Source organism: Patagioenas fasciata, chromosome 20 (genome assembly GCF_037038585.1).
Source record: "Patagioenas fasciata isolate bPatFas1 chromosome 20, bPatFas1.hap1, whole genome shotgun sequence".
In the NCBI taxonomy this organism is placed as follows: Eukaryota; Metazoa; Chordata; class Aves; order Columbiformes; family Columbidae; genus Patagioenas; species Patagioenas fasciata.
In genome coordinates, this window is record NC_092539.1 from 2766969 (window position 1) to 2780143 (window position 13175).

A 13175-nucleotide genomic window follows, 5' to 3' on the forward strand; every position below is an offset into this window, starting at 1 on the left:
AAGTTGGTAATTTGGGGACCTTCAGAAAGCTGTGAACGCTCATAGTTAGAAAGGGCAGCTGTTGATAGAAATGGGAGAGGAAATTGGAGGGAACTGCTATAAGAAGAATGTGCTTAGTAAAACTGTCAGCCTAAAAGCACTCCGGGTGGACTTTGCTCCCTTCTCTTCACCTTGGAGCCTCCTTGGCTCAATGAGCCGCTCTTCCTTCCTTGGACGTGCTCCTCCAGCCCTTGTTCTGCCCCTGCTTTTCCTTGTGTAAGAACCAAAGGCTCTTCCCAAGCAGCTTGCTCCTCAGGCTACAAGCCTCACGTCCCTCCTGAGCTGTGTGCACACACCCCCTTGTGATTCCTCATGCGTCTGAGGAGATAGATTATTAATTTTTTTTAATTACCTGTTCATTTTTTTCCTGTTTCTACCAGCTTCTGGAAGAGGTTGAGCCGGCTGATGAGTAAAGTCAATCCTGAACCAAATATCATTCACATCATGGGCTGCTATGTTCTTGGAAACCCCAATGGGGAGAAGGTAAGAGCTTCCTGGGTCGCCTCTTTGGGAACGTCCCCTGGGTGGCACCAAGCCCAGGGAGACAACAGCCACACTCTGAAACCCAAACCTTCCTCTTCTGCTGTGTGCGAAGCGGCTGCCGTCCCGTCCCGCTGCCCTGTGGGTTGTGCCTTCCCCAGAGGGCAGAGGGGAATGTGGAGTGACATGCAGGCCAAGTGCTGAAGCCTTTGAGAACTGCCGTTCAAAGCACTTTATTTATTGACAAGCTAGGTGTTTGAAAGGACTTGAGTGGAAGGTTTTGCAGAGGTAGGGAACAAGGATGGGCTGTTCTGGGTGCCCTGGAGTTGTTCTGCTTTCAGCTGCTAACTCTCAATATGTTTGCCTTTCAGCTATTTCAGAATCTGAAAAACTTAATGAATCCTTATAGGGTTGCCTTTGAGTCTCCACTTGAACTATCAGCTCAAGGTAATTAATTTTCTGTACAAATATGCACCCTTTCCTAATCAGCCTGCCTCCTTCAGTGGGCATCTTCCTCAAAAAGCAATTTTGAGCTCCCTTAAGCCCTGCTATGACTTCATTTTGTTTGTAATCACCTTGTGTAGTTCAGTTGCTGAACCTGGTTTTCCCTGCGATGCCTCCACGTTCACATTTCATCTGTCCTGTTTGTGCCTGAAGCTGCAGGACCCTCTCTCAGGCAGGGGCAAAGCAGCCTAAATAGTCAGCGGCTTTGCAGGCTGAGTTTAGGAGACTTATCATATTATTAGGGCATGTGAAGTGCATGGGAGACATGCACTTGGGAGCAGAACTTCTTCTGTAACCGAGGGTGCAGGGGCCTCTTCTCCAGGACTCAAACCACTGGTACCGTGTAAGTTGTGTCACCAACAAGCGACTGGGATGGAGCCCGTTTTAGCCATTCTGCATCTTAGGCTGCTTTGGTTTTGGTTTGGTTTGGGTTTTTTACTGTGGCTCAGGGTATTTCAAGTGGCTATAGGATTTTTCCTGTTCTCTGGTCAACGTGAGTAATTGTGGGTACAGCTTCGTAAGTGACATATTCTGAATTTGCCATTGTTATTTTATCTTTGCTGCGATCCTTAGTACTTTGTTCTCCTGGAAGGTAAAAACATGCAGCGTTAGGCTATAAGCACTGCAGGCATTTCTCACAGCTGCCATCAGCACTGGTGGGTTATTCTGAACTCCCACCTACTCCCATAGCAGTGGATGGGAGCTGAGCACACTCGAGTTGTGCATCCTGCTGAGGTTTAGACCCAGCGTTACACAGCGCTTGCATAGATCTTATAGCAAATGTGCTCATACGTGTGTGCTGAGAAGCGACTTGCAGGGAAGTTCCTGGGTTTATATGCAGCTTGGCAGGCAAGGCAGCGGGTTCTGCGCACAGGCATTTAAGCAGTTGATCTTGAGGAGGCTGGGCTGAAGAATGCGCCTGGATTTATCCCCTTGATCAATCTGGGACGCGCTAAGAGTGTAACCTCTCTAATCCTTCGCAAAGTCAGCTGAAACTAATCTTAAGCAGGCCTCTAGCGAAAATCCCGTCCTTGAACCCTGTCTCGGAGCCCCGGGCTGTTTGCCCTTGTGTTTTCAAGCGCAGTCACAGCATCCTGTGCGTGGCCTTCGGTCTGTGACCACCCTGCGACGGCCCCGCGTCCCATCAGAGGTGCCAGGGGTGCAGAGCTGGCGTTAGCGTGTCCTGCTGAGCTCGTTGCTGTGAGGAGAGGCAGCTCCGCAGGACAGAGACAGCCTGTTAACGTTCATTTTATCCTGAATTATCAATATGAATTATGTTGAATGTTCCTCACGAGTTGTTCCAATGGGTTAACTCTTTTCTGGAGTCCCTGTGCCTGTCTCGCGCGGGCTGTGGGATCTGTTGGCTGATTCTCTGTGGCCAAAGTCTAGAGACAGACTTTGTGCTCAGTGCCCAATCCCCACTCTGCCAGGGGATTACAAGGGGCCTTCATGGTTTGAGATCTAAAACGATGGTTCCTGCTCACGGGCAGGTGCAGAACGTCGCGGTTCTCCCGGTGAAGCACACAGAGGGTTCTCCTCTGCCCCATGCCCACGTTTTGCTGCTGCGGCCTCGCGTCTCCCCCTGCTGCACGGTGTAACCCTCTGCTTCGTTTTTCTCCTAGGTAAGCAAATGATCGAGACTTACTTTGACTTCCGCCTTTACCGCCTCTGGAAGACCCGCCAGCACTCTAAACTATTGGATTACGATGACATTTTATGAGCTGGAGAAGACTTTTGCGAGAGGAAGTTGATCGCCGGTGTCCAAGAAGTCATGCTTATCGCAGAGAGACTCTTTTATTGGCACGGGGAGCCCTTCAGAGCCCTAAAGGAGGCAGCGGCGCTCAAGGGAGGGGAGAAGGAGCCCTCAGAATGTGTCGGGAGGAAAGTCTCCTGGGTCAAGAGAGACTGGAGGGCAAGGGTTTGGCACCGCGCTGGGCTCGGGTCAGAGCCGCGGGGCCTCAGGAGCCGTGCGAGACGAGGACAGGACGGAGTTCCTTGCAGAACTGAGCTGTTTTGGGTCAGAATGGGCCAGATTTGATTCCGGGTCCTTTTAAAGACTTTCAAAGCTCAGGTTTTCTTACAAAAAACAACAAATCAATTACCCATGCACTATGATGAAGAAGTGACCAGAGCAGAAGGGTTTGTACTGATGGGATCTTCTGTGCTGGGGATCTTGGAGAGCAAGGACTGCTACACCTACTCCTGCAAGCTTAGATCAAGATGATCCAGTTTCAATGTGAATATATAATGGAATATAGAATTGAAATCTAACTTTTTGTTTGTTTGTTTAATAGCAAATAAGTGCAATTTTATAGCGAGAGGGGTAAAATCCCTCCCAATATTAAATTAGTTAAAAATAACACACCAGTAACCAATAGATGAGGTATTTTTGGTCTGCTTGAAAATATATTCAAAATGGTAATATATCTTCTGTAGACATATTTAATCACCAGCAAACGTGGTTTTAACGTAACTTAGCAGACCCTGCATGTCTGCTGCATTGATTAATCCGGTTTGGTTCATTACTTTCAGAGTAGCTGTGTGCACTAATTGTATGTGCTCTCACGAATGTGTATTTCTCCTCCAATTAGACACAACTTGATTACTTTCTCTTTTGCTGCTCGCAAAACTACAGGACTTTAGTTTTGCTGAAATACTTTAGGTTAGAAATACGGCGCCTGGCCAAGCAACCTCTGCCGGGTTCGCTACGATATAAAAATGAATTAGCAATTAATAGCCATGGTAATTACTTGTTCATGCCCGCGTTTGGCTGTGTGTTGGGTTGAGTTCTGCGCCCGGCCTGTGCGGAACCTCCGAGGGGACCGTCCCTGCGGCGTTGGGAATAAAGCTCCGGAAGACGCGGCGCAGGGTTGTAGCACGAGTTTGACTCTTCCCCACGTTCACTTGGTTGTGTTATTTGTATATAAACCACCTCTTTTCCCACGCTAAAAAGACCCTTTTATTGGTCTGAGCTGCTCGCGTCCCTTCCCGCATAGGACAGAGTAAACCCAGAGCTTTGTCGGAGCAGCTTGAGAACCCACACTTGTACTTGATATCTGAGGGGTTTTTTGGGGGAATATATTTACTTTTTGTTTCTTTAGGTTGCTTTTTGTTTGGGGAAGGGTTCATTTAATCTTCTACTCTCCTGTTCAGAGGATAAATACTACTTAGAGTCTGTGCGGGTCACTCTGGCCATTCTGGGCGGTGATGCAAGTTATTTCTTTTGTAAGTAAAACATAACTGGAGAATAACCAGGAAGGATGAGCTTGGTTTCCTAATTTCCTGGTATCTAAAATTAGTTGATTGTGAAGGAAAATATATGTACAAATCTTCTTTTAAATACTTACAAAAAGAACTCGTTGTTCTGATCTGTAGAGTGCTCCTTCCCCCGTGACATGTCTGTGGTTGTGATTTTTGGGGAGCAGAGTGGCTAGAACTGCTGAACCTTGTACATTTATAGCAATTTCTATAGCAAAACTTGTGAAGAAACGAGGTACATAGAGTACGTGAGGGGAGGAATAGGTGGAGGGAGGTGGTTTAAAGGTATCGAAAGCAACATATTGAAGCAAACAGGCGCGGGCTGTGGTCGGGAGCTGTTTGGAAGCCGCTGGCCCGACCTCGGGGTTTGGTGGCCGCGTCTCGTCCCTGGCCGGACTCTGACGCTCTGGACTCGGTCACACGTTCCGGACGTGTGGTGAAGAGGGTAACAGGCACCGGGCTGTAGCTTCCCGAAGAAAACACCAGATACAAAACACAAAACAAAATGTATGCCAATTCTGTGTTATTTAGCTGCGCCAGTGGGGCTGCGGGTGCGATGAGAGCACGAAGCGGTGGGGAGAAGGAAGTGTAGTGGCAGGATGGACATGCTGACACAAAACTCCCCCTTTTTGACCCTTTTACACCCCGTGGTTGTGCTCCACGGGAGACAAACTGTTCTTCACCTCTCTTTTCTAAAGTGAAATCCCCATTTGGTGAACTTGGTAGCATGAATGTAGCATTGTGGATCTATTGAAAGTCCCGTTGAGCTCCGAAAGGGACCGTTTATGTCTCCACTGCGGTGGTTTCTCTGTAGAACTCTTGTATATCTATTCTCATTGACCACGTGTAGAACTAGGGGTGCCACGTAGAAAGGTAGATTGTACAGTTGTGTAACTCCTGTAGGAAGATGTATGTTCGGATGAACTTTACGGGCTGTTTAACTGGTGCGGTTGACTGTAGTGTAATGACAAACGATGAATGCATTTCTCTCTTTTTCCAAAGATCTATATTCCTCATAGTTTGTGATGTTTATGACTTGAGCGTATTATTTCCTTTGTAGCGTTCATTTGACTAAAGAGATGAAATACTCTCAAAGCTGTGACTGGAAAGACGATGGTGTTTTGATGTTTGTTGTGCAAATAGCGTCATTGAAGTGAACCATTTCTGAGAGAGGAAAACAAATTCCTTCCCCTTTTAATGGGTTGAATTTTTTGAGTGGCTGCTGCGAAAGGAGCAGCAAAAAAAATATAGTAAATTGTAATTATTTAAACTTTAGAGTTAAAAATAGAGCGTGCAAGACCCTCTCTCAGGCTCTGCTGGAGGACCCGCAGCCCCGTCGCGCTCGGCCGCAGCGCGGGGAACGGCGGCTGCGGCTCCTCTGTGCTCTGGGTTTGCTTTTAGCAAGGGCAGGAGAAAGGGGGACACCTGGTTAAACCTGGATGGCTACACTGGGTGCCACCCATGGCCGTTCACCCCAACCGCGGGTGGGTTCTGCCGCTCGTGCCGTGCGGCAGCGCTGGATGGGACCCCAAGCCCTTCCCTGCCCCGGTGGGCGGCAGCGGTGTCTGCTGGTTGTGTTGTGGGCTGGGGTTGTACCCCGGGAGAGAAGGGAGGGCAGTGAGTGCCCCAGTGGTCCCGTCTGCTGCCCCGAGCAGCCCCGGCCGTGTTCTCTGCAGAGAACATTCACTCGGCTGCGAGAGGTGTTGTCTTCTTGGATGTAGCACTTGTCTTGTACGGGGTTTTCCGGAGAGGCTTTTCTCTTTGCCTCTTGTTCGGTTGGGAAGGAAATGGGGGGGAAAAAAGAGAACTCAATTTACCTGCGAGATGTAGAAATAGGTAGAAAATTGCGATAAAGCTTTTTGCACCCTGTCCTCGAGCTGCAGCCACCAACTGCAGCCACCAACTTCCCTTTGCAGCCGGGAAACAGAGGAGTTAGCAGATAATCCCTTCCTGCCTTAAAAACCAAAACAGCCCCCCCCACCCCCCCCGCCAAAAAAAAACCAACACCACCAACAAAAACCCAACAGCCAAACGCAAAAATGAAGTCCTTGCATCTCCAGCAAAACGTGTCTGCAGAAAGCAGCAGCCAGCCCGTCCTGCCCTGTGCAAGGACTTGCACCCCCGGGACCCCCAGATTCTGCCTCCAGCGCCCATGGGGGCTCTGCCTCTGAGAGGGGACTCTGGAAATGAATTTGGTCTTCGTTTCTCAGCCTGCACGTGTTGCTTGGAGCTCAGCACAGGTTTCCTGCGCCAGGGGCCTCTGGAGTTCACGTGTTCACATCGTCCCTTCACACACAGGCTTTTCCCGTGGTGGGAGGGATGCTCCCCCTTGGTCGCCTGTGCTTCTTTTGCCATGTGCAGCAAAGCATGAGGTGTCAGCGTGTGGTCCGGGCGGTGCTGGCATCCCCAGCTCCTGGCACGCGGCCACTGCACAAATAGCTGCTGTTGTTTGGGACGTGACTGCGCCGGTGACCTGTGGCTGGGAGTTCCTGTTCCCAAGGCTGTGCTGGCACAGAGACGGCAAAAGCCGCTTCGTCACCTTCGGGCAACACAAGTGGGGTTAGTTGAAAGAATGGAAAATGCTGATTTTTAAATAGCCAGCCCGGCAGGATCTGGAAATGGGAGTGTGTCCTTAATCCTGGCCCAGACGGGGTGGAACGACACGCTCGCTCTGCTCTCTTAGGGTAAACATTCAACCCATCAAAACCCAGTTTAAGAGTCATGCTTACGTGTTATTCATGGTATATCAGTCCAGGATAAAGTGTGTTACCCTTATGAATAAAAAATCCTTCCAGGGCCCTTGGCACGCGTCACCGGAACATCAGAGGACATGCTGGGTTGTGTCATCCTTCCTGGAGCCATCGGATCGGGACACAGATTTGCAAGGACCCGTGAAGCTGAGTTGCTGTGGACTCCGAGCTTTGCGGTGACGTTCCCTGCAGCCGAGGATGCAGAGAGCCCTTCCTGCAGGACGCCACGCAGCCATCCCCAAGGGACAGCGAGCGGCAGCATCATTTTCCACGCCATCTGTAAAAAGCTGTTTGTGATCCTGTTTCTTGTCCCGCTGACCACAGGGCAGCCGTGGCTTTCTGCGTCTCCGTGGGAGTGTTTCTGAATTCTGTTGTGGAAACACAAGTCAAAGTCAACTGGAAACTGTTACAGTCTCGATGACAAGTCGGCTCGTTAGTAATATTGTATACTCCAGCTGAGTGAGGAAATGGGTGGCTTAGTGACCATGAACCTGACTGCGATCATCATTACTCCCAGGTAACCCTGCTGTGTAATCATCTCTGTTAATAGTAAGATACCAGAGGTCCCTGTCTCTGCCGAAAACACCAGTGTACAATCTCTTGCCAAGGTTGTGCATGAGCTATTGAAGAGTGACAGGAGCCAGTGGTGGCTTTGATTCCAAAATAAACTCAGCTGAACATCATGCCAATCAGCGTGAAAACCTTAAAGACCACAAGGAATCAACATTATGGACATTAAATGCAAGGAATCCATCTGAAGAGACGCTAAATTGCTCTTTTTCCTGTGTTTAGTAAATTTTAAAGAACTAATACCACCCAGTAATTTTTCACATTATTGTCTTGCTTTTAGAGCATCCTTAAGACTGACGTACGTAAGGACAGGAAAGACCCATCCGGGCTTGTGTGACGTTGGGGAGGCAGGCTCAGTTAATTCATGGGGCACTCCAGTCTGTCTTCCTGTTCTCAGTGTCCAAACTGGTGATCAATCACAGCACTAATGGCCCTGGAAACCTTCAGCAAGAGGAGCCTCTTCATCTGTGCAAATCCAAGGTGTTTGCAGGGTCCCTCAAGCAGCTGTTTATGGGGGGACCCTCCCGGGATCCACCAGCACCCACAGTGAGAACCCTGTTGTGAGTTTCGGTGGCGTCTTTCTCCTGCGGTTGTGCTGTGGACATGTTGAGTTGTAATTGGGGAATCTGGGATGTTGTGTCCAGTTGTGGCCCCTCAGTTGCAGAAGGACAGGGAACTGCTGGAGAGAGTCCAGCGCAGCCACCAAGATGCTGAAGGGAGTGGAGCATCTCCCGTGTGAGGAAAGGCTGAGGGAGCTGGGGCTCTGGAGCTGGAGAAGAGGAGACTGAGGGGGGACTCATTCCTGGGGATCAATATGGAAAGGGGGAGTGTCAGGAGGATGGAGCCAGGCTCTTCTGGGTGACAACCAGTGATAGGACAAGGGGCAATGGGTGCAAACTGGAACACAGGAGGTTCCACTTAAATATGAGAAGCAACTTCTTCCTGGTGAGGGTGGCAGAGCCTGGCCCAGGCTGCCCAGGGAGGTTGTGGAGTCTCCTTCTCTGCAGACATTCAAACCCGCCTGGACACCTTCCTGTGGAACCTCAGCTGGGTGTTCCTGCTCCATGGGGGGATTGCACTGGATGAGCTTTCCAGGTCCCTTCAGCCCCTGACATTCTGGGATTCTGTGAATGAGACCAAAGTGCGGTGGTGCTGAGGAGGCTGTGGCCACCAGCCAGGGGCTGGTCATGGCCATGGTCACCCTGGCCTTTGGCTCAGGACCAGCACAGATACATGGTGGTGGTTTTCAAAAAGCTTCGGTACAAAGTGTGGGCTTGTTAGTTTTTTGTTTTTTTTTTTTTAGTACTAAAACTCATTTGTAGCAATTCAGTCCCCACTACAAGGTCCTGTTAGCTGGAGCAGAGCTGGGAATTCAAGGACAGGTATCTTTGCCCTTAAATTTTATATACCCTAAAATCACCACAGATAAGCACAGCCAAGCAAGCCCCTTTGAGTACAGATCCTGCTCCCTGCATTTGCTGTGCCCCCGTGCTAATGAGACACCATTTTGCTGGGTGTTAAATGGGAATGACTGAGAAACTGAGCCAGTTTGTTGTTCCCCAGCCCGGGAACCCAGGCTGGAGTCGTACCCGAACGAGCAGGACAGGGCTGTAGTTTTTCCCACTGTGCGTTTCCTGTTGTTCTTTAATGCTATTCCTGGAGCTGGGCTGACTTCAGTTGTGATATCGAGCAATGGCCGCAGCACAAACCAAGGTCTCGCAGGGCTGGGAGTCCGTCTGCTTTTAAGATCTTGACTGTGTCCCCTCAGAGTTCAGGCACCAGTTTTCATTTCCAGCTCCTCTGCGGGCCCTCCCTTTGCTGCTGCAGAGCCGCCAGCCAGGGGACAGCAGTGGTTTTCTGTGTGTGTAACAAGTGGAAAAGGCAGCAGTGCAAGCTTTGAAAAGGGATCTGGTAATGTGGGGAAGGATAGGTTCTATCTGGTAATGCTCCTGAACACTCAGATATCTGAGTGACTTATCCAGGTAATAAAAAGAAGCGTAGTTGTCGAAATAATAGGGAGAAGAAACCCCGGACCACCCAAATGTGAGTAGTTCTTGACCATCTGACAAGCCATGTGAAGATAAAGGCCTCGCTGGTCTGATGCTGCCTCAGCACATCCTGCTCCTTCCAGAGCCAGCTGAGGTGCAGGGCGACGTTGCTGCGTCCGTCTGTACCGCACGAGGAGCTGGAAATGGCCCCAAGAGAGTCCCTGGGTTAGAGCTCAACCTGAGACACGCTGCTCGGGGCCAAAACTCTCTAACAGCGAGTTTGGAAAACAGAGATTGTAAGATCCAAGGGCCCTGGACCAGCAGGTTGGCCCCTTGGGAGCAGTCCCTGGTTTCTGAGGTGGTTTCCAGCTGGGGCAAACCAGCTATGGCGCTGGAGACATCTGCTATCTCGTTTCTCTGAGCCTATCTGCTGCTTTGTGTATAATAACCAGGTTTCAAATACCATGAATGTTTCTAGGTTTTAAGATGTGATTTAATAAAAAGAGCTGTTTCTGGGAAAGCAGGTTTTCTCTCGCTTGGGTTTGTTTTTTGTTGTTGTTCTCTGGCTGAGTTTCCACACCCAGGAGATGCCCTGTGGCAGAGGCTTTGCTGTGCTGGTGGGTGAGGACAAACAGACACTGGGCATCTCCGAACGGCAGCAGCGAGGGGAGCGCTGGGACTGCAGAGCTCCAGCGCTGCAAGAGGCACAGGGACAGTTAAAAGGAGAGGAAGGTAAAAACTCCTGATGCTTTAAACAAGGGACCGTTTAAGAGGCACAAACCCAGTGCCGGGGATGGCGCCATGACTCACAGTTCCAGCTGCACCTGTGCTTTAATGTGTATGGACTAGACTGATAAGGAATTTGCAGAACGTTAACATTGTGCCTTTTCCTGGGAGGAAGAACAACCTCTGAGCACCTTCCGAGACTCCCTGGAGAAATTCAGCTCTCTGGGGCAAACAGACCAGCTCCAAAATAACACCCAGTCCCAGGAAAGCAGAAGCATTGCGTTCCGATAAACTTTCCTTGTTAAAAGTCTGTTTGGCTTAACTACCAAAGCGAGCAGGTCTGGCTTGAACTCTCAGCTGCAATTTTCCCCTTTATCTCCAATGCTGAGAGTCACTTGCATGTTCACCTTCCATTAAATGTGGTCTCTGCAGCCCCTCTGAGCAAGGCAGAGAGAAACAGGCCGGACAACTCTGTCACTAAAGGCATTTTTCTTCGGCGCTGGGATCTCTCAGCCTTCATTTCCGCATCCTCCCCGTTGGGAGCTGTTCCTCTCCACGTGCCACCACCACCACGGCGGGGTGGGACATGCCGTGCCCACCTCAGCAGTGTGACAGATGGCAGAAATCACTGTTAATCCCTCAGCAGCAGCTGTGCAGCCAGCTTCTGCACACAGACCTGCCCAGGGCGCGCCCAGGGCCTCCGAGCATCACTGGTACCTGCTGGCTAGAAACATGGTTTTCATCCTGGAACCATTCCATGCTGGCACTGTCCTGTCTCTAAATCAAAGTCAAATTTGCTGCAGAAGCCCAGGATTATTTTTCCTTGTCTCCTTTTTCCCTCTGTGGTGTGGTGGTGTGATGGACACAAACCCAGAGCGGGAGCTGCGCACGGGGAGTTTCCTCTGCCCTGTAAAAGGGTGAGGAACTGATGCTTCGCAGAGGTTTAAGGTGAAATCGCACGTCTCTGAGTCCCACTGGGCCCTGCTCTTTCCCTGTTCCCTTGTCACCTGCCTGTGCTCGGGGTTGTCCCAGCCGATCCCACCGGTGCCAGCCCAACGTCCCTCGCAGGCGGGATGTGCCATGTCCAGTACAGACGTGTCGCGTTTGCCGCATCCCGTTACCAGCTCCGCAGCCACATCAGCCGTGCCCCGGCACTGCGGGGACACCGGGACCTCGTGCCCGAGCTGCACGGTGCCACTATGTGCCAGGTCCCATCCCCTGCCATCGGCACACCTGGTTGTGCAATTGAACAGTTTTTGTGCCAAAATACGAGCGCTGAGCAGGGTTCCCAGGAGCCTCTTAGTAACAGCACTCGAGCACTACTCTGGGGTTAAGTACGGGTGTAAATACAGCGAGCAGGGGATTAGCTCCAAAGGGCTCACTTGGCAGCCAAGCTTCACTGTCCAGCCCTTAACGCTCTTTCAACGAGCCAGCCTAGGAAAGAAACAGCTGACAGAAATGATAGAAGGCAGGGAAGGAGACAAATAATGGCTGGATTTATTATTTTGTTATAAAGGCAGGCGGGCATTTAGTGAAACCAGCAGATGTCGGGTTCTATCCCCACAAAGGGAGGCGTTTTCTTCGCACCAGGTGCAGATAAACTGTGGGGATTCATTAGTTCAGGATTTATGGGCTTTACACGGGCTTAAAAGCCAACCAGACAAGACTGCAAAAGAGAAAGCCATTGAGATCTCCGGAGCACAAAGGCACATTGTTGGCTCCTTACGTGCCTGAGCCATGCGTCACCAGAGGCGGGGAATGTCACCACCCGCTTGCCGCTCTTTCTCCTCAACCCTGGGCACCCGCTGCAGGCTGGGAGTGGGACGCCGCGTTGTGGATCTGTGCTTCGGTACAGTGAGTCGTGTAAATCTGGTGTTACTTCAGCCAAATCACAGAGAGCTGCCTCCTTCCGTTCAGCTCTGGTTTGCCGCTCGGGGCACACAGCACATCTGGGCATTGCGCAGCCCCGGCAGCTTTGGCAACAAAATACTATTTTCGGTAGCTTCATTTCCAGGTATCATTTGAAGAAGGTGCAATTGCTCTGTCCTGACCTGGGAGTGCAAAGGTAACAGCCTTATCAGCAGGATACGGCGCTCTGGCTGTGAACGCACCTGGAGCAGGTGAAGCCACTCACGTCCAGGCAGCCCGGGTGCAGCTGCGGCGAGTGCTGGCCAAAGGTTATCCATGTCACCTCATGCCATGTCCCCTGTGCCTCCCGGGCCGAGGATTCCAGCACACGGCGTTACTGGAGGCGTGGAAAGTCCCGATCGTTTCCTGATTGCACCCGTGTCCCACAGGAACAGGTTGGCGGTTGATAGCAGGCCCTGCCTGCCAACACCACCATGCCTGTGCTATTCCCCATGTTTTTGATCCCAACAAGCAGCTGTGGCTGAAGAGCAAAGCTGGGGGAAAAATGTTTCTGTGCCATGGAAACCCCCAGTCCTCCAACAGCCAACGTGCCCAGAGGCTGTGCCTCAGGCTGTGTCCGAGGGGACGGTGGGTGACCCCGAAAGGTGTTTTTTCTCCCCTCATCCTCAGCGAGCACACGTGGGCCAGTGCAGGATGGGTGGAAGGCGCACAGGAGGGGTTTTTGGGTAGTCGGTCACCGTGTCTCCTGGCGGGCTGGAGAACTCCCGGGCCTGCCCCAGCCTGGCACACAGTGCCTGGGGCTCCGCGTATGAGGGGCCCCGGGCGGGTCTCTGTTCTCTGCCCTGTTCCCTGCCCCTCCAGGCGGGTAACACCACCCGCACCAAACCCCGACAGCTCGCAGGCGGCCCCGCAGGGCCGATCTCTAACACCGCCCCGGGCTGCCGGGGAGCGGGGCGGCCACACGGTCCCGGGCAGCGCAACGGGGACCCGC

The 13175-nt window shown here is 51.4% G+C and overlaps 1 protein-coding gene and 1 long non-coding RNA gene across 5 annotated transcripts in view; one reads left to right on the top strand and one right to left on the bottom strand.

Moving 5' to 3' along the window:
• NSMF (NMDA receptor synaptonuclear signaling and neuronal migration factor) overlaps positions 1–5390 on the top strand; it is a 42707-nt gene extending 37317 nt beyond the window's left edge. For all 4 annotated transcript variants that reach the window (XM_065854191.2, XM_065854192.2, XM_065854189.2 and 1 more), the window contains 3 exons: positions 420–522; positions 891–966; positions 2646–5390. In XM_065854191.2, coding sequence (XP_065710263.2) covers positions 420–522; positions 891–966; positions 2646–2743 — 277 coding nt within the window. In that variant the 3' untranslated portion in view covers positions 2744–5390. The remainder of the gene's footprint in view (positions 1–419; positions 523–890; positions 967–2645) is intronic.
• A 6399-nt stretch (positions 5391–11789) lies between these two features.
• LOC139829513 (uncharacterized) lies at positions 11790–13149 on the bottom strand. The gene is made up of 2 exons (XR_011742012.1): positions 12450–13149; positions 11790–12366 (listed from the first exon to the last, which is right to left on the bottom strand). It is a non-coding gene; the product is annotated as an uncharacterized lncRNA (long non-coding RNA).
• Between the last annotated feature and the right edge of the window lie 26 nt (positions 13150–13175).